At 42.7% G+C, this 23052-nt stretch overlaps 1 protein-coding gene across 1 annotated transcript in view; it reads right to left on the reverse strand.

The window, feature by feature from the left end:
• Positions 1-21576, reverse strand: part of LOC142196195 (transcription factor CP2-like) — a 34094-nt gene extending 12518 nt beyond the window's left edge. The window contains exons 1-7 of the mRNA XM_075266415.1: positions 21464-21576; positions 18034-18185; positions 12976-13052; positions 11367-11472; positions 10228-10334; positions 8942-9094; positions 1457-1567 (exon numbers count right to left, since the gene is read on the reverse strand). Coding sequence (XP_075122516.1) covers positions 1457-1567; positions 8942-9094; positions 10228-10334; positions 11367-11472; positions 12976-13052; positions 18034-18185; positions 21464-21576 — 819 coding nt within the window. The remainder of the gene's footprint in view (positions 1-1456; positions 1568-8941; positions 9095-10227; positions 10335-11366; positions 11473-12975; positions 13053-18033; positions 18186-21463) is intronic.
• Positions 21577-23052: the final 1476 nt, after the last annotated feature.

Consider the following 23052-nt stretch of genomic DNA (forward strand, 5'->3'; position numbering starts at 1 on the left):
ATAGCATAAGAGGTGGTACAGTGGAGCGTCCATGTATACAGAATAAGACCAGATACTGAGAATTAAACCCAGCATAAAGAACAAGAGAAGTAGTACTGTGCAGTGCCCATACAGGGGAAAAGTAGTACTGTGCAGTGCCCATACAGGGGAAAAGTAGTACTGTGCAGTGCCCATACAGGGGAAAAGTAGTACTGTGCAGTGCCCATACAGGGGAAAAGTAGTACTGTGCAGTGCCCATACAGGGCAAGAGAAGTAGTACTGTGCAGTGCCCATACAAGGCAAGAGAAGTAGTACTGTGCAGTGCCCATACAGGGGAAAAGTAGTACTGTGCAGTGCCCATACAGGGGAAGAGAAGTAGTACTAATAATCAGGACTAGAAAAGTGGTACTGTATACAATGCATTACACAGAATAAGAGCAGATACTGAGTTACCCCCAGCATACAGGACTAGATAAGTGGTACTGTGCAGTGCCCAAATATATAAACAAAGAAACACAACACAGATAAGAGATCAAGAATTACACCCAGCATGCAGGACTAGTGGCAGTGTGTAGTGACTATATCCAGGGCACTATGAGTGCTATGCCATTGTGCATCAGTTGTAAATACAGGACAACAGAAATAGTACTGTACATTGTCTACATAAAGGACCGACATACTGTACACAACACATACAGTTCATAACATACATGCAGTACATAGTAATGTGCATGGTCTAGAGACATCATACTGTAGACAACAAACAGCCCACAACACACATACACTCAGGACTTCGGGCAGAAACAGGTGCGTGTTCCATCTTTGACTCAAGGCCCGTTTTGGTCATGTGACATTATCACAAAGTGTTCCATAAAGGTCGTTCAGGCTACCAGACAGAAGGCTCCAGCACACCAGTGTACGTGGGGGATTTCTATAGATTACAGTTATGTATAGTTTTCCCAACATACACAGATATGTGCAGGGTAGCAAGTTTAACTGCAGCCCCCGCAGTATACTTTGCTGAACCTTAGTGTGATGTCCCACACTTCAGAATCCTTAATCAATACTTCTGGCACATTCACAGGGAGGAACATGGAGCCAATTCTGTGGAGGTTGCCAATTCCTGAAATCTGTGCAGATAGACGTGACTGTCACAGTGTCCTGCTTGATCTTGCCAAGGTTTCCGTGGCTGAATCACAAGGATTGCACTTGATCAGCGTCATATACATTGGGACTAATAATCATGGAAGCCTGCAACAAAGCCGACTCTAGGCTTCAGATATGCACCATGGGACAGTTTTTGTAGAGGAATTTGAGGTGAAAGATCACCACAAATTCCTCTGTTGAAATTGCCCCTAGGGGCCTTTTACTTATGACATAACATATCTTCTCAGTCCAATTTTTAGATTTACTGTCCCGTGGCAGCTATAAACTGGATAGGGATAGTATTACTATTTTGATTTAAGCAACCATTCACCTCTGTTAAAATTGTGGTGTCATAAGAAGGCTGATATTTCTCCTTCTCTTGTGGTGTTCGCTTTGCCATCTTTTCTCGATCCATTCTCTGCCTTCGGTCTGCTCCTTTAGGCTGCAGAGTAATAAGACAAAAAGAACAGCAATAAAACAAATGTGTTGATTCAGACAAGGCGGTCACTGATGGGGGCCCAGAAATTAAGATGGGCAACGAAGTTCTGAAGGACTAGAGCCCAACACTTACTGTCAACATGGACATTATAGATACCAGTGAGACACCATGAATTGTGGGAGTCAAAAAAAAAAAAAAAAAAAAACACCTTACTGTCAAAAATCTTGTTTCAATATTCCCAACGTTACCATAAGAGGAGTTAAAGGAGCTCTATCATTGGGAAAAGTCATTTTTAGCTAAGCAAATTCTTGCATAGCCGTTAGAAAGGCTATTCCACACCTACCTTTTGTATGTAAATTGCCTCAGTCTTTGAATAAGCCCGTTTTTTACTCATATGCTAATTAGCCTTCTCCATGCACCAGCAGTCTCACATATGAGTGTGTTGTTGGCGCCAATCTGCATGCTCCAGCGTTTTGGCAGCTCTCAAGCTGGCCTGCCGCTGAACTTTTTTCTTGCGCTGTGCCTGTGATTGTTCCGGCATCTCAGCACCACGATGAAACATCATATAATGAGCGTGTTGGTGTTGATGATCCGCCTGCTCCGGCGTTTTGCCAGCTAGCCTGCTGCTGAACTCTTTCCTCACGCTGTGATTGTTCCGGCACATCAGCAGCTCGCTGGGACGCCATATAATGTGTGTGTTGTTGAGTCGATCCCCCTCAGCTCCACGTGGAGAGCTCTGTGACTTCTGGCTACCTTCATCGCTTGCAACAAACTAGATTTTCTTAATCCAAGCATGTTTAAAATTGACAAACTGCCAACGTGGATTAAAGGCGTTTGCCCATGTCTTTTTGTCAGCACCGGAGCAGATCAGATAATATGCAAATGTGCATACACACTGTGGGTTAGCATGTGTTTACACAGAGATAACAGCCCTGGCTTTCTCAGAAGCTGAGATCAGAGCTGTGTAATAGAAGGATAATAAAGTGAATGATATATATATATATATATATATATATATATATATATATATATATATATATATATATATATATATATATATATATATATATATATATATATATATATATATATATATATATATATATATATATATATATATATAATTTCACTGTCCTTACACAAACATCTGCCAAAACAGCCATTTTCACCTGATCTCCACAACCTCTGAAAAACATTTGTAGGATGTACTGAAGTGAATTTTTCAGTAGCAAGGCTGCACTTCGTAGCACAGTGAATTATTATTATTATTGTCTTTGTACGGGTTTAGAAAATATTCTGTGGTGACAGACCCAGTTTAAGATAAAGCTAAGGGTATGTTCACATGGTGAAATATGGATTACATGTGTGAACATACTACGCGGCATTCCACTCCGGATTAGGTCTGAATGAATGGGCCTAATCAGCCTGCTGTGTAAGTGGCCATTTTCTTGTGGCCAGCAGGCATGCACAGTGAGCTTTGCCCGAGGCCTAGAAGTTTGAAGCCAATGCGTGAAGATCCAGTTGCTGAAGATGGAAGCGGTGCTGAGAGTTCTCTTGCAGCATCGGGGACGCCCCCAGTGCTGCGGGAAAGCTAATTTGCATGGTGGCAAAAAACAGGATTTTACCCCATCAGCAGCCTGGAGAAGACATCTAAAGGTAGGAAAAGAATAGCCTGTTTTAAGGCTATTCCTACATGCTAGGCAGAAAAAAATAAAACAAAAAAAATTTGAGTTTAAATGATAGGATCCCTTTAAGAATAAAACACTGAAGATAGGGGAGAATTACACTCCTTTGGGAGTGTGTACTTTTGCAATCATATGGAGTCTTACAAAGCCTTTTTTGCTCCACTGGGAGATTATGGGAAAAATATGAAAATAAGATCTAGGGCTTGGTTCACACATACTTGACTAGAAGACAAGACGACTTGACTAGAGGACAGATAAGGGATTTAAAGTAGAAAATTGTAAACAGTAGAGATAAGGACATTATATGTCTCTTAATCTCTGAGAAGACTTGACTAGAGGACAGATAACGGGATTAAGAGAAAAGAAAAAAAAAAAAAAAAAAAAACTAAAGCAAACTGACATTTTAACCCCTTAGTGACCAGCCTGTTTTGGACCTTAATGACCAAGCCAAATTTTTGAAATTTGCCCTGTGTGACTTTATCAATGAATAATTCTGTAACAGTATATTGCATCCAAGCGATTCTGATATTGTTTTTTCGTGACATGTTGTACTTTACTGAGAAGGTAAAATTAGACTGATATAACTTGTGTAAATTTATTAAAAAAAACTCAAATGCTGAAAATTTTGAAAATTTTTCAATGTTTTCCATTTTTAGCTGCGATATCTCACATATACACAATAATACAGGGCAAAAAAAGTTAGTAGTTATATATTTCCAAATGTTCCTTTTGTGTTTCAAGCATATTTGAGATAATTTTAGCATATTTGAGTAACTTAGACAATTTACAAGTTTATCAAGTTTATAAGCAAATTTTGGAAATTTTGAGTGTGTGATTTTTTCCTGTACCAAGCTCTGTTTGCAGACAGGAATAGGTGGCATAATGACAAACTCCCATTAAATGACCCAATTTGGAAAACTAGACCCCTTCAGGTATTCTTTGAGGGGTATAGTGAGCATTTTGATCAAACAAATATTGTTTTGCAAGAATTACTACAAATGATGAAAAAAATTTCATTTTCATTTTCTTCAAATATGTGTCATATTAAAGCCAGTTTTTTTGCACACAACACATCAAAAAGAAGAAACACACCCCAAAATATATCACCCCACTTCTCCCGTGTTAAAAAATGTTCACTTTGTGGCCTTAGTCCTATGTACGCACATATAGTAGGGCCTAAGAGGTAGGGAGGGCCAAATGGATTTCAAAACACAAATTTTGCTTGCAGATATTTTATGTCCATTGCACATTCAAACAAGATTTGAGTTACCAAAGCAATTGAAAACACCCATAAATGACACTTTTATAAACTAGACCCCTTAGGGTATTCATTGAGGGGTATAGAGAGTACTTTGACCCTATAAGTTTTGAGAAAATTTGCGTCAAACAAAAAAAATTTCATATTTTTTACACAAGTGTCATTTTATAGGACGTTTTTTTTTTGCACATAACACAAGAAAATGAAGAAAAACACCCCAAAATAGATGACCCCATTTCTCCCGTGGTCAAAAATGTACACTTTGTGGCCTTAATCCCATGTACGGACGCACAGTAGGGCCCAAAAAGAAGGGAGCACCAACTGGATTTCAAGACACAATTTTTGCTTCTAAATGTTTCAGGCCCATTGCGCATTCAAACAAGATTTGAGTTACCAAAACAATTGAAAACCCCAATAAATGACACCATTTTATAAACTAGACCCCTTGAGGTATTCATTGAGGGGTATAGTGAGTATTTTGACCCCATAGGTTTTAAAAGAATTTGCGTCAAACAAAAAATTCTCATTTTTTTACACAAGAGTAATTTTAAAGGCAGTTTTTTGCACATAACACATGAAAATGAAGAAAAACACCCCAAAATAGATGGCCCCATTTCTCCAGTGTTCAAAAATGTACACTTTGGGGCCTTAATTCTATGTACGGACGCACAGTAGGGCCCAAAAAGAAGGGATCACCAACTGGATTTCAAGACACAAATTTTGCTTGCAGATATTTCAGGCCCATTGCACATTCAAACAAGATTTGAGTTACCAAAACACTTGAAACCCCTCATAAATGACCCCATTTTATAAACTAGACCCCTTAAGGTATTCATTGAGGGGTATAGTGAACATTTTGACCCTATAGCCGTTTCACAGATTTTACTAACTTAGGGATGTGTAGGTTAAAAATTAGTAAAATGTCCCTTTATCCCCAAAGTTTTCATTTTCACAAGGGGTTAAAGGAGAGAAAGCCCCCCACAGTTTGTTACACAATTTCTCCTGAACATGGCAATACCCCATATGTGGCCATAATCTGCTCTATGGGGACATGGTGGGGCTCAGAATGGAATGAGCGCTATTTGGATTTTGGAGGGCAGATGTTGCTGGAATAGTTTTCAGGTGCCATGTCGCATTTGCTGAACCCCTAAAGTACCAATACAATGGAAACCCCTCAAATGTGACTCCATTTTAAAAACTACACCCATCAAGGAATGTATCAAGGGGTATCATTTTGAGCCTAAAAATGCTTCCCAAAAATTAATGTACAAAATGAAAATTGAAATTTTTAAAGAAATATGCCATTTCGGTGCCCAATACGTTGCACCCACTTTGTGTTGTCAGAGACCTGCACTCCTAAAACTATTAAGGGGCCATCCCGAGGGTCAAAAAATTATATATGTGGGTGTAAACTGCAGCTTGGGCACACAGCAGGGCTCAGAAGAGAAGGAGCAGTGCGCTTTTTAGCTATTGGGGTACAGTGTTAGAGGGACTTTCGGGGCGCCATGTTGCTTTTGCAGAGCCCTGAAGGTGCCAGTAAACTGGAATTCGCCAAGAAGTGACCCCATTTTGTAGGGGAAATTTTAGGGTCTCGGCAAATATGACATGGTGTCCAAAAACCAACAATCTAAATCTGCACTCCAAAAGCACATAGCGCTCCTTCACATCTGCGCCCTGCTGTGTACCCAAATGGCGGTGTATGCCCACATGTATGACACTGGTGTACCCCGGATAACGGACTTAATGCCATATGTAGGTAGAAAGGCTGTTTGGGCACAGAAGGAAAGGAGCGCTATATTGGTTTTTGGAGCACAGTTTGGTTTTAGGACACCATGCCACTTTTGCAGAGCCCCTGAAGTGGAATCTGCAGACATCTCACCCCATTTTGGACACTACCCCACTGATGGCATTTATCAAGCGGTGTAGCGAGCATTTTAACCCTTGAGGGTTGCATTTATTTGGTTTCCAGAAATGAAATTGCGGCTGATAATGAGAAGTTAAAAATGAAGTTTTCCAGAGATTCGCCATTTCAGTATCTGATATGTTGTGCCCAACTTATGTCAGCAGAGATACACACTCCAAAAACTGTTAAGTGGGTATCCCGGGCATAACAGCTTTCAGAGCGTTCATCTCTGATACGAGTCGGACACAACATATTACGCACTGAAATGACCGATTCTTGGAAAAATTGGCATTTTCACTTCTCACAATCAGCTTTGTATTCATTTATGGATAATGTTATAGCAACACTTGGGGGTTAAAAATGCTCTCTGTACCCCTGGATAAATCCTTCAGGGGTGTAGTTTCCAAAATAAGGTCACATATCAGGGGATTCCACTTTACTGGCGCTTCAGCTCTGCAAAAGTGTCATGGCATCCAAAAACCAAACCGTCTGCGCTCCAAAAACCCAATAACCCTTCTGTGTCCGGCTGTGCCCTAATATCAGTTTATACCCACATATGACATTACGTCCGTTATCCTGGGTACACCAGTGTCATACATGTGGCATAAACTGCAGTTTGGGCGCACAGCAGGGCGCAGAAGGGAAGGAGCGCTATGCGACTTTTAGAGTACAGATTCAGATGTTTGGTATCCGGACGCCATGTCATGTTTGTAGAGCCTATAACGTACCAGAAAACTGGATTCCCCAAAGGAGTGACCCCATTTTGAAAACTGCACCCCTGAAAGAATATATCAGGGGGTGTAGTGAGTATTAGTACCCCGGATGTGATTGCAGAGGGGATGGCGAAGAGGGAATATATAAGCGGTGTGGAGGACATTGCAAACACCAAATTCCCTACTATGTCCCATGATTGGGGGAGTCACTCTGGGGTCACTTAGGGGGTCACTTCCGGTGTCTTTTCCCTCGTAAGCTGTAAATCTGGGGTGTCCCTTGATATCCGCTTGCACAGCTTATATATTCCCTACCTGACGCCGCCAGTGGTATTCTAATGATTTGGCGATTTTGGGGTTGTTTGTCTTCACATTACTAGATGCTATATTTTCTTTATTTTTCTGGTGACGTGGCCATATAAGGGCTTGTTGTTTGCGGGATGTGATGCATTTTGTAATGACACCATTTTTGGGTGCCTACAACTTATTGAATACATTAACCCTTTTTTGCAGGATTTTTTAAAGAAAAATCAATCCTGGCATTGCATTCTACCTTTTAAATTTTTCGCCATGCAGCGTACAATATAAGTAACATGTTCCCTTTATTCTGCGGGTCGGTACGCTTACGGCGATACCTCATTTATAGTATTTTTTTATGCGATACTAATTCTGTAGAATAAAAACACATTTAGGGACATAAAGCAATGTTTTTTGCATCGCCATCTTCTGAGAAGCGTAACATTTTTATTTTTTGGTTGACAGTGTTGGTTGAGGGCTTAATTTTTGCGGGACAATGTGTGCTTTTTATTGGTACTGTTGTGGGGTGTATATGACTTTTTGATCACTTTTTATAGCATATTTTGTAAGGTGAGATGGCAAAAAATCACTACTTCCGGCTGGTTTTTTTTTTTCGACGTTCACCGTATACATTAAATATTGTTGGAGTTTTATTGTTCAGATTGTTACGGACGCGACGATACCAAATATGTATTGTTTTTATTAAGTTAGTTTTTTTAATATAATTCATTTTTTATAGAAAAAAGGAAGTTTTGGGGCTTTATAAGTTTATTCATTTTTATCAGACACACAGCTGTCAGTGTCTTGCAGCGTCTGGAGGAAGTCAGACGCAGGGGCTGCCTGCGTCTGACTTCCTCTTAAAGCGGCAGGATCAACCAGGTATTGGGGGTCTTTTGGAGCGTGGGGTCACTGGCCAGACCCCAGGCTCCATGTTAGAGACATCGGCACCCCTCGATCTCGCCGCGGGGGGGGGGGGGGGGGTGCCGATTCGGCCGGCACCGTCACGGAACCGCTTCAGTTCCGTGATCATGTTTGATCACGGAACTGAAGGGGTTAAAACCCCCCGATCGGAGCCCCCTCCGATGGGGGTAATGGAGCAGGGTCTTAGCTGTCAGATACAGCTAAGATCCGCTCCAATTACATCGGCACTGACAGGGAATCCTTCCCTGACTGCCCGACGTAATTTTACTATAGGGCAGTCAGGAAGGACCTGTCAGTGCCGACGTAATTTTACTATGGGCCGGTCGTTAAGGGGTTAATAGACAGCTTTTGCCATCAGGATAAAAGGTGTCAGTTTGCAATAAGTATGTGAATTCAGTTTGAGACTAAAAATGACTGATGCAAACGAACTGATCACATAAGCATGTGTGAACCAAGCCTAAATAGGAAAACCGTGCCTCTGCTTGCTGCCCTCTAGTGGCAGCCCCCTTAAACATCAAGTACGATTTTTTTCAACAAGTCTTTATGCTATGATGCAATGTAAATGTTCTCTACAGTTGCTGCAGGCTATAAAAACCAACATACCTTGAACACTCTGATCTGACAGCTCGCTGAGTGTAAGTGCTCTATATATTCTCCATTCTCATTCTCTTTGAAAGTATCAATTTGGATTCGGAAAGGTACACCTTTCTCACCCCCGTGCTTCTTCATTGTAAATTCTGTACTAATGCAATGAACCTAACCATAGAAAATACAGAAAATCCCATATAATGCTACAATTATTCTTAAATGGTTTGATTTTCTGGTAGTATTTGTGTCAGTAACAAATTTTGTAATACACCTTATTAAGATTTTGGTTGTTTCCATAAAATCTGCTCTGTCCCTTATGCATTCCTTCTCCAGGCCCTGACTGCTGTACAGCTTTGGTATAACACAGGGAAGCCGAGTCTGGGGACTATTTCAAACATTTATACCTCAGGCAATATAAAACATAGAACTGTGGTTATTGTGTCATATTAAAGAGGAGAATCTTTCACATGACACAAACAGCACAGATTTCCCTTGGATTCCAGAGATATCAGTTGAAGACAATTGGGATTGACATTTCTATACAGCTGCTCCCAATCCAGGCTTTGTGATCAACTGGTGATAACTCCAGAAATAAGGGTTAAACTGTGATCTGAGTCCGATGACTGAAGAGAATCTCATTTACTAGAGCCACAGTTCTAGATTTTATAACCCCTGTATTACTCCTGCACTCACAGAAGAAGGAGTGAGGATTGCTGCAACTAAGAACATAGAAGGGACAGAGTGGGTTTCAGTGAAAAATATCCCATAAAGGAGCCAAAATGTACTTTACAAAATTTATTTATGACACAAATATGCAATGTTTGAAGGTTTAGGTCCAATAACATGTACAGTAAGCAGTTCTGTGGGGAGAAAAAAAAAAATAAAGTCAGTAAATCCGTGTTGCACTTTGCAAAAAGCCAGATCGAGAAGCAAGAGGACCTCCCATCCACTCTTGGTTGACATCTCCAGGGGATCTGTACACTATAGCAGTTGTGTCAGGGAGGTGCAGTTCTACTAGTCGATTTAATAGAAGAATTGCTTCTGTCCAAGAACACTATATACACCTGAGAACAGCCGATTGACACAGGGCTTGGGGAGGACGTCGTGTGGCACAAAAGATATCAACCAAGATTGGAAAGGTTGTTGCCAAGAACTCAAGGCGCTTCCTGGGTGAAGGAAAGCATCTGCATATGGCGCAAGTGATTAAAAATTCACTTTCATCATAAGGTTATCAAAGTGACATCAGTATGCCTAAACAAATATGCATAGTGTTACACATGCTATGTACTAAAAACCCTTACCTGTATAAAGACAGATGTACTCTTGGAAGGGTTCCAGAGAAGTTCAACAGTGTTGAGCTGAGATGGATTCGCTCTTGCGTCAAAAATACCCACAGACATGGGAATATCTGAGAAAAAATAAAAAAAATAAACCACCTTTAAAAACAGGGATAAAAGAATAACATACATGAGGGATATTGTACGGGACCTCCTACTCACAATGAAGGGACTGAGTCGTGATTTCTTATGAATGGATAAATGGAATGCATGGCAAAGATGTGAACAAAGATGTGTTGTCTGTTACCTGTGTCTTTGGTACTATTTATATTGCTGAATTAATTATCTTGTTATGCCATTTAAGACCCTTTATTAAACAAAAAGTCCTTTACACATGTCATTGAAAAAAAAAATCTCTGATCAAAATTAATTTTTTTTGTTTTGGTCAAAGATGTGAACAAAGTCTTTGGTTAAAAGGGGATTTCTGGGCAAATTAAAGAACAGAACAAGTAGTAAGCACAACCAAATACCTTGAGCAGTGTTTTGACCACTTTGTGAGAGGTCCTGGCATCTTCTGCATTTGTTTACAGGAGTAGCTTCCAGTTATTTTATCCTATAACAACGACTTCACTAAGAGCTGACTCGTACCATTTCCCCCTCTCACTCCTCTTTCCCTAGCTAGTCTACCCACTACTAGCCCTTCCCAGCTAACTAACCTTCATTCCATCATACTTACCAGTCTTCCTGTCCAGATATTCTAGGCTCAGATCACTTCTTTCTGCCCCCTCAGAAGGAAGTGATGTTCTGTGCCCAGAAGATCCAGACTGGAAGACAGGCATGTATGGATGGGGAAGGGTTAGTATTGGTGACGTTCATCTGAAAAGTTGCCTGGGACACCTTGTAAGCTAAGCAAGTTAAAGTTTAACTTAAAATGTTATCCACATTAGCAGAAATTTTCTTCATGGAAATATTTTACCCCTTCGATAAACAGGTAAGACTCATAGCGCAATCCCCATGTAACAAATTTTGCTGTGGAATAGTCAGATTTGCTGAGAGCTCTACCATTTGTGGCCTTACTCTTACAAAAGTTAAAAAAAAAAAAAAATATTGGAGGAGTTGCCCATATGAACACAGGTATTAAGCAGCGCCATTTGTATCATTACCAATATCAAGTATTCTGTCTCCAGGCCTGTTCCACCTCCAGCCTTCCAGCTGCTCTTGCTCCGTGTACTGCAGACGCCGGTCATGAAACACCACTCTAAAGATACTCTGAAAAGGAAGAAACAAGGAAACTATGTGACGTCCACACACTAGTAAAGCTGGGTTCTCACACACAGATTTCTGATCAACTCCACTGAGCTAACAGATACTGAAGTGAGCATGACGTGACCAGTTTGTAAGGAGAGGAGCAAATTTCTTCCTAATCTATATGAAACCCCCCCCCCCCCACACACACAAACTTTCCATTTACAACAGAGTTGTCTTTCAGATGTCAATTCCATTTGCATGAACGTAGTCAAGCCAGAAGATATGAACCATACACATATGGAGTGTCAAGGTCATGAACCCTAGGGTCCATTCACACGGAAGAAAATGGTGAGTAATTTGGGAGGCTTTTTTGGAGGCTGATTTTGAGGCGGATTCTTAACCAAATCCTGACCAAAAATGTCCATGTGAACTCAGTCTTAGGCAAGACCGATCAGTTTCCTGAAAGCTTGCCCATCACACAAGTCCATTATAGGAAATGGAAATATATTGACAGAAGAGCATGATGAGAGTTCTTGTATCCCAGTATATCAATTTTATTATCTATACAATACGTCTGATTGATCAGCAGGGTTTACACACAAGGCTTCTGAACACATTTTTCTTATAAGCACTTCACATCCCTCAGTACGTCTACACTTTTCTCAGTCTGTCACATGTATCCATAAGTCTCACAAACTACACAAGATATAGTCTGCCTGTTGAGAGTTTTTTTTGTTCCCCCCCCCCCCCCCCATGTTTCTATTAAAATTAGCAATACAACATCCACTACTGTAGAATGTGTTTTCTTATATGACCTTCCCATGGTGAAAATAAGGCAGTCTGCCAAAAATGGGCCCATAATCAGTCTGGACATCAACATAACCTGCCTTAAAGGAGCTGTTCAAAACACCAAGTTTCAGATACTGATTACTTTTCTACCACATAGGTCATTAATATCTGATCGGTGGAGGTCCAACATCCAGCCCTGTATCAATCAGCTGATCCCAGGTGTATATAGTGTACTTTGGCAAAATAAATTCTTCACCTATTAAACTGAAGGGAGTAGAATTGCAGTCCTCTGACAACTGCTACAGTGTACTGATCTGTAGCGGTTACACAAGTGAACTGCAACTCTGTTTCCATTCACCTGTAGAGGAGCAGAGCTGCTACTGTCCTACAGAAGGCCCTGGACAAGCTTCAGGCATCTTGGATCAACTGATCAGAGCAGGATCCAGAAGTCAGACCACCATTGATCAGGTACTGATGACATTCTGTGGATAGGTCATCAGTATCCAAAACACATGGGGTTTTGGACAACCCCTTTAAGCTGGCCATAGACAATATGTTTATATTTGCCAATGATCTGCAGATTAATATCTTGTGCGTGACCAACTATAGTACGTGGCTATATTCCAACTGGAAGAGAACCAAATAACCCATGTGGAATACAACGCCTTGGGCTAAGCTGGGTGTTTGCGGAGTGTAACTAAGCCTTAACTAGAATTATGCATTTAGAGCACTTACCTTAACTAGTTTGCCATTTAACTCGGGCAATTGTCCTAGTTTTCTATTGTCCAACATCCTGATTTCATAGGACTGGCCTGTAGGTAGTAAATGGTTTAGGATTAAGTCTTAGCAATCCGGTAAAAGGGTTACTGGAAACATTCCCAAAAAGGCTTTAGGTAAAAACAAGAAAGTAAACCCCAAGAAAAAAAAAAAAAAAAAAAAAAAAAGGAATATTCCAGTTACAGACATTTATGGAATTGGCTAGGTTCAGGTCCTACCCATCTATTGAACAGCTTTCCTGATCTTTATTCCACCTACAGCAATCTCCATTAATTTCTGTGGAGTTATGGAAACAGTCAAGTGTGCCAAGGATACGCTATGAATGTATAGTCCCCTATGATGTGGACCTACTCCATCTGTTCAGCAGATAGGGATCTAATGGGTCTTTTTTGTCTGAGAATTAAAGGGGTTTTCAAGTAACCAGTTGTTTACACTGATGACTAGAGATGAGCGAACACTAAAATGTTCGAGGTTCGAAATTCGATTCGAACAGCCGCTCACTGTTCGAGTGTTCGAATGGGTTTCGAACCCCATTATAGTCTATGGGGAACATAAACTCGTTAAGGGGGAAACCCAAATTCGTGTCTGGAGGGTCACCAAGTCCACTATGACACCCCAGGAAATGATACCAACACCCTGGAATGACACTGGGACAGCAGGGGAAGCATGTCTGGGGGCATAAAAGTCACTTTATTTCATGGAAATCCCTGTCAGTTTGCGATTTTCGCAAGCTAACTTTTCCCCATAGAAATGCATTGGCCAGTGCTGATTGGCCAGAGTACGGAACTCGACCAATCAGCGCTGGCTCTGCTGGAGGAGGCGGAGTCTAAGATAGCTCCACACCAGTCTCCATTCAGGTCCGACCTTAGACTCCGCCTCCTCCGGCAGAGCCAGCGCTGATTGGCCGAAGGCTGGCCAATGCATTCCTATGCGAATGCAGACTTAGCAGTGCTGAGTCAGTTTTGCTCAACTACACATCTGATGCACACTCGGCACTGCTACATCAGATGTAGCAATCTGATGTAGCAGAGCCGAGGGTGCACTAGAACCCCTGTGCAAACTCAGTTCACGCTAATAGAATGCATTGGCCAGCGCTGATTGGCCAATGCATTCTATTAGCCCGATGAAGTAGAGCTGAATGTGTGTGCTAAGCACACACATTCAGCACTGCTTCATCAAGCCAATACAATGCATTAGCCAGTGCTGATTGGCCAGAGTACGGAATTCGGCCAATCAGCGCTGGCCAATGCATTCTATTAGCCCGATGAAGTAGAGCTGAATGTGTGTGCTAAGCACACACATTCAGCTCTACTTCATCGGGCTAATAGAATGCATTGGCCAGCGCTGATTGGCCAGAGTACGGAACTCGACCAATCAGCGCTGGCTCTGCTGGAGGAGGCGGAGTCTAAGGTCGGACCTGAATGGAGACTGGTGTGGAGCGATCTTAGACTCCGCCTCCTCCAGCAGAGCCAGCGCTGATTGGCCGAATTCCGTACTCTGGCCAATCAGCACTGGCTAATGCATTGTATTGGCTTGATGAAGCAGTGCTGAATGTGTGTGCTTAGCACACACATTCAGCTCTACTTCATCGGGCTAATAGAATGCATTGGCCAATCAGCGCTGGCCAATGCATTCTATTAGCGTGAACTGAGTTTGCACAGGGGTTCTAGTGCACCCTCGGCTCTGCTACATCAGATTGCTACATCTGATGTAGCAGTGCCGAGTGTGCATCAGATGTGTAGTTGAGCAAAACTGACTCAGCACTGCTAAGTATGCATTCGCATAGGAATGCATTGGCCAGCCTTCGGCCAATCAGCGCTGGCTCTGCCGGAGGAGGCGGAGTCTAAGGTCGGACCTGAATGGAGACTGGTGTGGAGCGATCTTAGACTCCGCCTCCTCCAGCAGAGCCAGCGCTGATTGGTCGAGTTCCGTACTCTGGCCAATCAGCGCTGGCCAATGCATTCTATTAGCCCGATGAAGTAGAGCTGAATGTGTGTGCTTAGCACACACATTCAGCTCTACTTCATCAGGCTAATAGAATACATTGGCCAATCAGCGCTGGCCAATGCATTCTATTAGCTTGATGAAGCAGAGTGTGCACAAGGGTTCAAGCGCACCCTCGGCTCTCCTACATCAGAGCCGAGGGTGCGCTTGAACCCTTGTGCAGCCTCGGCTCTGCTACATCAGAGCCGAGGGTGCGCTTGAACCCTTGTGCACACTCTGCTTCATCAAGCTAATAGAATGCATTGGCCAGCACTGATTGGCCAGAGTACGGAATTCGGCCAATCAGCGCTGGCCAATGCATCCCTATGGGAAAAAGTTTATCTCACAAAAATCACAATTACACACCCGATAGAGCCCCAAAAAGTTATTTTTAATAACATTCCCCCCTAAATAAAGGTTATCCCTAGCTATCCCTGCCTGTACAGCTATCCCTGTCTCATAGTCACAAAGTTCACATTCTCATATGACCCGGATTTGAAATCCACTATTCGTCTAAAATGGAGGTCACCTGATTTCGGCAGCCAATGACTTTTTCCAATTTTTTTCAATGCCCCCAGTGTCGTAGTTCCTGTCCCACCTCCCCTGCGCTGTTATTGGTGCAAAAAAGGCGCCAGGGAAGGTGGGAGGGGAATCGAATTTTGGCGCACTTTACCACGTGGTGTTCGATTCGATTCGAACATGGCGAACACCCTGATATCCGATCGAACATGTGTTCGATAGAACACTGTTCGCTCATCTCTACTGATGACCTATCCTCACACAAATTCATTAGAATCCAATCGGAGAGGGTGTGACAATCCAATCTTGCGGCCTTCTGGTGCTGGAAGCTACTGCAGTGAATGGAGCCGGGAGCAGCTCTACTGCTATTTAAGAAATAGATACAGATATAGTACTCTGCCACAACCACATACAGTGGATGGCCCAGCAGCTGTGGCCCTATTACTGGATAAGGAACAAAGCCAACTGGTATGAGGTCCAAGGGTCAAACCCCCGTTGTTCAGCTCTAAGATAAGCCATCAGTATGAAATCTATACTGTGGACCCAGATACCCCTGAAAGAAATATAAGGGGATAAATTGTGATTCTCGGTTAAACATCATAATAACCCTCTCCCTTGCTTGGAGTAAGACTAACATTCACTAGGATTGGGCTGTACATTTTCTAAAAATCAATCAGGGAACACTACATAGAAGTCAGTCAACACGTTAGCCCCACTTCAGATGACTGACAGTGATAACCATGTGCAGAGAAGTAGAGGAGGATGTCTGTACTAGGTGAAGGGAAGAAATAATTCATACACAAGAATTCAGATTTACCCATAATGGCTTACAGGCTGGGATTCCCTAGTAAGAAAGATTGTGACAGATCCTGCATCATGACATGTGCACACAAGGCAGCCCCTGCTTGTCAGTAACTCATTAACCAAGTCATGAGCAACCCAGGGTAAAGGAATCCCTTCAGCAATACAGTTAGTTCCTAGACTCGCTAGAATAGAGTAATAGAATAGAGGAAAAAAACTTTACAGCACCCAATACTAATGGGATTCTACAGTCTGTAAGAGCATTCATGAACAGCTTCATAAATATATATATACCTGTGTCAGGCAAGCACAAATGTATAGCATTACAAAAATATAGAATAAAGAGAACCTTTCATCAGATTGGGCACAGGCAGTTCTATATACTGCTGGAAAGCCGACAGTGCGCTGAATTCAGCGCACTGTCGGCTTTCCCGATTTGTGCCCGGTGTAAAGAGCTATCGGTCCCGGTACCGTAGCACTTTACAGTCAGAAGGGTGTTTCTGACAGTTAGCCAGGGACACCCATCTGCCCAGCAGTGCCTAACTGTCAGAAACGCCCTTCTGACTGTAAAGCGCTACGGTACCGGGACCGATCGCGCTTTACCCAGGGCACAGATCAGGAAAGCCGACAGTGCACTGAATTCAGCGCACTGTCAGCTTTCCAGCAGTATATAGAACTGCCTGTGCCCAATCTGATGAAAGGTCCTCTTTAAATTTAATGTCATTTACCTGGTTTATCAAATCATTGCCCTCAGCTGTTTTGCTTACAAGCTCACCACCCCGCCTTTTGAGCAATTCAGCCAGCAAATGAAACATTACAGCAGCACATGACCTCTCTGCTGCTTGTAGCCACATACTGACCTAGGACGTGATAGTGATTTATTATTGTTTATGTGCATGATGCTGTACCAACTCAACAGATCACATTATGTCAAAAGAAGGATCAGGTATATGGCTGGGTGATTTTTGCCTAAAACTAGAAACCTAAATTTTTAAGATTTTAGGGACAATTCTCAATTTTAATGCTTTTGCTTGAAGAATCTGTCACAAAGTAGAAAATGCAATTGAACTACACCAATTCATTCTTACTGTGCCAGAAACAATTTTTTAAATAGCAAATTACAGGTAATTTCATTATTTAAACCGGTCTACTCAGGCATATTGAATTTCATCATGCCTGATCCTTTCCAGTACATGAGCCACTGCCAGAGATGTCTGGAGGTAACACTTAACGCTCCATTGAGAACACATTTTGTCTTACCAAGCTTATGTGCATGGGGGAGCCGGAGGGGGAATAGCTATGGGCCACTCAAGGTTTCCCCCAAAACACGTTTCAGGTATGTGGGCACCTTTAGGGGTATCCATCAACTGGCCTAATGTTTTACTATTTGGGCTTTTTTTTCCCCCTAAATTTTGGAGAGGATAGGAGAGCAGCAGGTTCTATTCACATTGTGGTGCAGAAGAAAGACTGACCAGAGGAGAAAAGGGGCATCACTGCAAGTAGTACAGTTCATTACTATATCGTACAAGAAGAAATAAGTGTATCAAACATAACCCAGACTTATTCTTAATAAGGTTGTATCACAGTAGTGGAAATAAGACAACATGCAACAGTGTGAGCAAATCCAAAAACAAACTGTAGGCCAACAAGTCGCTCAATAGCCAGATCTACGTAGACAGAAAGTGTACAGGCAGGCTAGTCCTGGAAGGTCACCTTGATTGAGATAGGTAAGGGTCTCTTCGTGAAGCTTCATGGCGGGGGAGGTAGCTGCATACAGAACATACTGGAAAGGTAGGCTTTTGTTTTCATCTTCTGAAGGCAGACTTAACTCTTTTTGCTTGAAGATAGGAAGGGCAAGTACATCACTAGAACAAAAACAAACAAGGTTTAGCTAGCAAGACAAGAAATGGCACAAGTCAGGGTAACATTGCTTTCTAATGACCATAATAGGGTGCTTTTTGAAGGTGTCGTAGAGTCGGAGTTGGGACCAGTTTTGGATGGGGGGGGGGGGTCGTAAAAAGTTTAGACAAAATTATTTTTTTATTACGATTATTAATATTGTATAATGCGATGTATAGTGTGTGCTACATATTTACTTTCATAGGAATCAGTCACTAAGTTTCAAAACAATAGAAGATCTTTAGTTGTTTTTTTTTTAGACCATTATGGAGTGTGGACTGCACTGGCTTTCTTCTTAGGACCATTATTAGGGATCCAGTCCTAGAATTCAGCAAAACTGAAGGTATATCTCCCCAGGCCAGGATGGCAAACCTTTTAGAGAGAGTATCCAAACTGCATCCAAAACCCACTAAATTATCACAAAGTGCCAACATGGCAATTTAACCTAAAGTTTACACACACACACGTGCAGTACAGACTTCTCCCTATAACCTCTATTCAGCACATTAAAGGCTCTTCTCCATATGCCCAGGGAGTTGTGGGAAAGGAGCACCACATTGACCTGTTGAGAATCTTTGACATGATGCACAACTCAGCACAAGTTGCCAGCACATGAAGAAACAGAAGTAAAGAAACAATAAGCCATCTTATGAATGTCTAGTATGACAAACTGACAACTTATACACTGAATAGGTGATATGTGACTGACAGATGGATGTCCATATGTTGGGAATCCCTTCAATCATGAGAAAGGGGGTTCCTTGTACCCCCCCCCCCATCTGTATGAAGCAGCAGGCACAGCAGATCCACTCATTTCTATGGGAGAGGTAGCCTGCAGCGCGACTCTGCTCCTCTTCAAAAGTCCCAGAAGAACAGAGCGGCAGTGAACTTGCATGGCTACTGCTCCAATACACATGGGTACAAGATCTTGTGATTAGTGGGGGTCCCAGCAGACACAGCTGATACTTATCCTCTATAGGAGTCAATAATCATTTAGCATATCCCACAAGTAAGTCAAAATCACATGTAATACACAGAGTTTTCCCCTCTGTTCGTTATTTATCTTGCAAATTAGATCTGTGGAGTAGTGAGGACATTGACGCTTACTTCTTTGCAGCAATAATAATGTCCTGATTGCTACAAAGAGTTCATTTGCACACTGACAAAACCAGTGATCTCAGCAACAGCGATTTACAAGAGAAAGAGGATGAGTCAGGTGACCATAAATGGTCTATCTTTAGGGCTGGGTTGATAAATGAAGTGGGTAAGATAAGAGGACTCCTGGGACTTTTTGTATCAGGCTCCACATGCTGTGTCCATGTCAAACTAGGCAGGTTAAGGTTGCATTTAGGAGAGGCATTGATAGCCTCTACTCCAACAATGCAACACCCAAAAAATTTTTTTTGGGGGGGGGGGTATAGATGTCTGCACTCGGCCACCTGGATGATTCCTACCATAGGCGATTGCAGTGGAGCAACCTAGCTATTCCTGCCACCCTAATCTATATTAGTAGACTATCCCTACACTTCCTTCCCTAACACCAACACAACAGCTAGTCATCTAAATTGCCATCCTGTATCATGTATAGGGTGCCCTCCCTACACGTTTGTCCATATAAACTGACACGAAGGTGGCCACCAGCCAGTGACACCAGCCATCCGCCTAGCTTCAGTGCTGTGATGACCGCACTCGCAGCTGTCTAAAATGCACTTGATATATAGATTAGCACATGAGTAAACAAGCCCATTTTGAGCAATGGACCTTGAGATCATAGTAGACTCCACACTATACCGCTTTAGCCATCAACCCTTCCCTCACTATGGGGCCAAAGACTATGGCCTTTTATCAGCACAGTGCTCGTGGTACACAATTTAACTAATATGTTATTATAGCCATCAATATACACGTACAACATTTAGAGTACCTAGTAATATCGCAGTACTCAAAAAAAAATAAAAAATTGTGCGGGCATCCTGAGCAGTTCACATGAATAGTAGTAGACACCAGAGATACTAAAATAAGAGCGGGGTTTTTACTAATTCCCACATTATGGCCTCTCTCCAGGGTCAATGTTATCACCTGATGTATGGTCAACATAATCTAGTGTTTTTACTAATGCCGGTAACTTAATGGCTTTTTCTATTTTCACTAAATGTTACGCACCCCAAATAAAATAAGCGCTTTTTCCATTTGTTCACCATTTATTTTTTTATTATTTTATTTGTTATTTCTTGTGGCCAATCCAGTCTCAGGGAGCCTTCACACGGAGTAAACGCGGGTATTTTTGCAAAATACAAGTGTAAAAATAAGACTCCGATTGATTTCAATGATATTTTTTACGCCTGTAAAAAGCCATTGAAGTAAACGGGAGTCTTATTTTTACACGTGTATTTTGCAAAAATACACATGCGTTTACTCCGTGTGAAGGCTCCCTCAGGGTTAAAACATGTTCAGAATCAGCGCGTATAAAGCAGATCCCATTCATTTCAATGGGAGCCGGCAAACGAGCTCTCCCCATTGAAATGAATGGGCTGCTTTTTCCTCTATGGGCCCCTTCACACAGCGTAAGCGCTTGGCTCATTCCGAGTCATACACGCGAGCGCTTCCCATTCACTTCAATGGGAGCGCTCGTAGAGAAGAAAAAAAAAAAAAAGCCCATTCATTTCAATGCGGAGTGCTCATATGCCAGCTCCCATTGAAATGAAGGGGATCTGCTTTATACGCGCTGATTCTGAACGTGTTTTAACGTTCAGAATCAGTCACTGTATCCGAAGTGTGAATGCACCCTATTGAGATTTTTTGGTTCTTTTGGTTTCTGCATGAAAAAAATGCAGACAAGTGTTGCTTGCAGCGCTTTTTCCTCCGCATTTTTCATGTGTAGAGGGGAACGGAATGACCTGAATGTGAACCGAGACTAACTCCTTTACAACTAAATGTCGCTAAATTTTTCCTTCTGTTTTTCAGTGTTACACAAATCATTTACAACACATAGAAACAATATACAAGTGTCAGAGCAAATCACAGATTTCATTTATATGGCTGCGTTCCAGAGTAGTGGAGGCCGCACGCTGATGAAACAGCGGTATTTACCTGGATAATCATGTGACCACTGGCGGCAGCTTGTAGGCTAGGATTGGGCACCATGTGGCTACCACTACATTGGAGCACGGCCTAAACATTGTCTGATAAGACTGGTCATGGGACCAATATCTGTCATGTACAGCTCCCAAACACATATACGTACCTCATGCAGTAGGCGCCAGCACCCAGCTCTTGCCCAATCCCAGATAAACTGGAATCACAATCTTGCTCCAAGTCAGGCTCATCTGCCTGTGATGACATTAACGCCCTGGCCATGCTTGTAGGAGGTGGTGGTGGAGGAGGGGGTCACCTGTCTGGCATCAAAAATGTTAGAAAGACAGATGTGGTGAGTGGAGACACAAGAGTGCTACTACAACAGTGTCCTTATTATCCCCTAAGACCCGGAGCAGCCCCCAGTGTATTATGTGATAATATATCGGACATGCCAGGGCTGAGTCCGATCACAGGTTGGCTGGAGCCCATGGTGAGCGCTGGAGGAGGCATCACAAGGAGAGCTGCAATGTGCTCCAGCAGCCGTCCCGGTATACTGAGTGCCCAGCACTGGCGGCACAGCTCACGGACATGCAGCAGGTACCTGTGGGCGGGCTCCTCTCCGCGGACTCCCCCTGGACACAGGTGACAGCTGGAGCGGCACAACAAGGCAACATAGAGGTGAGGTCAGGTCAGGGCTAAATACTATACTGGGTAATGACCGTCTGACGTCATAAGGTCACATGGCAGGGTGGGCGTGTCTTTACTTGTAAGAAGGTCCACATGAAGAAGACCTGTGTCCCGGGCAGTGGAGTAGCGGTGGCGGCTAGAATGGAGATGTTCCTGGTAGGTCCTCTCTGCAGTAACTCCAGTCTAGTCACCTCAGTACAGGAGCAGCTGGAGTGGAGCGTCTATAGGGAGGAGGCATAACCGGCCAAGAGAGACATTGTATATGTATATGATTATCAATAAGACTATAGGAAAAACACATTCCTGGTCATATATATACATATGGCACTAATATATATATATATATATATATATATATATATATATATATATATATATATATATATAAATTACATATGTATAGATGCATATACCTATAGATATCACATATATAGTTTATAAATATATAATATATTTGCCATATGCTCTTTACAGGGCGGTGACGCCGCAGCCTTACGTGTTTATTATCACTTGCGCCACTTTCTTGTAAGTGATAATGGAAATATATGGCAATTAATAACTGATATAGAGCTAAATTCTGACGTATCGCTGTGCGCCTGATTTATCAGTATATAGTTACTGCAGGTAGGCTCATGATGGTCTCGGTATATTCTGTAGTTACTATAGGTAACGCCGATAGGCCAGTATTACTGCTACTGGCGTCAGGGGCCCGGCCAAATTGAAAAATGGGGGGGGGGGCCCAGTTTTGGCCTGCCACTATGTGCCGGCCCCCTGGCGCCCGCAGCAGTCATTGTGCCTAGTGAGCAGCACCGAGCTCCAGCTCCTCACACAGGCGCAGTACTACCCGTATTGAAGCCGGCGAGCGGGTAGTACTGCACCTGTGGGAGGAGCTGGAGCTTGGCGCTGCTCACTGGCCTGGGCACAAATTATGACTGCTGCGGCGGGCACCTGGGGACAGGGCTGGCGTCAGCGCACGGCATAGTTGGGCAAGTGCCGGGGCCCACAGAGCCTCTGGGGGCCCCCCGGCACTTGCCCACCCAGGCACTTGCCTGTCCCGATTTCAGCTCATCG

Source organism: Leptodactylus fuscus, chromosome 2 (assembly GCF_031893055.1).
Source record: "Leptodactylus fuscus isolate aLepFus1 chromosome 2, aLepFus1.hap2, whole genome shotgun sequence".
NCBI classification, from domain to species: domain Eukaryota; kingdom Metazoa; phylum Chordata; class Amphibia; order Anura; family Leptodactylidae; genus Leptodactylus; species Leptodactylus fuscus.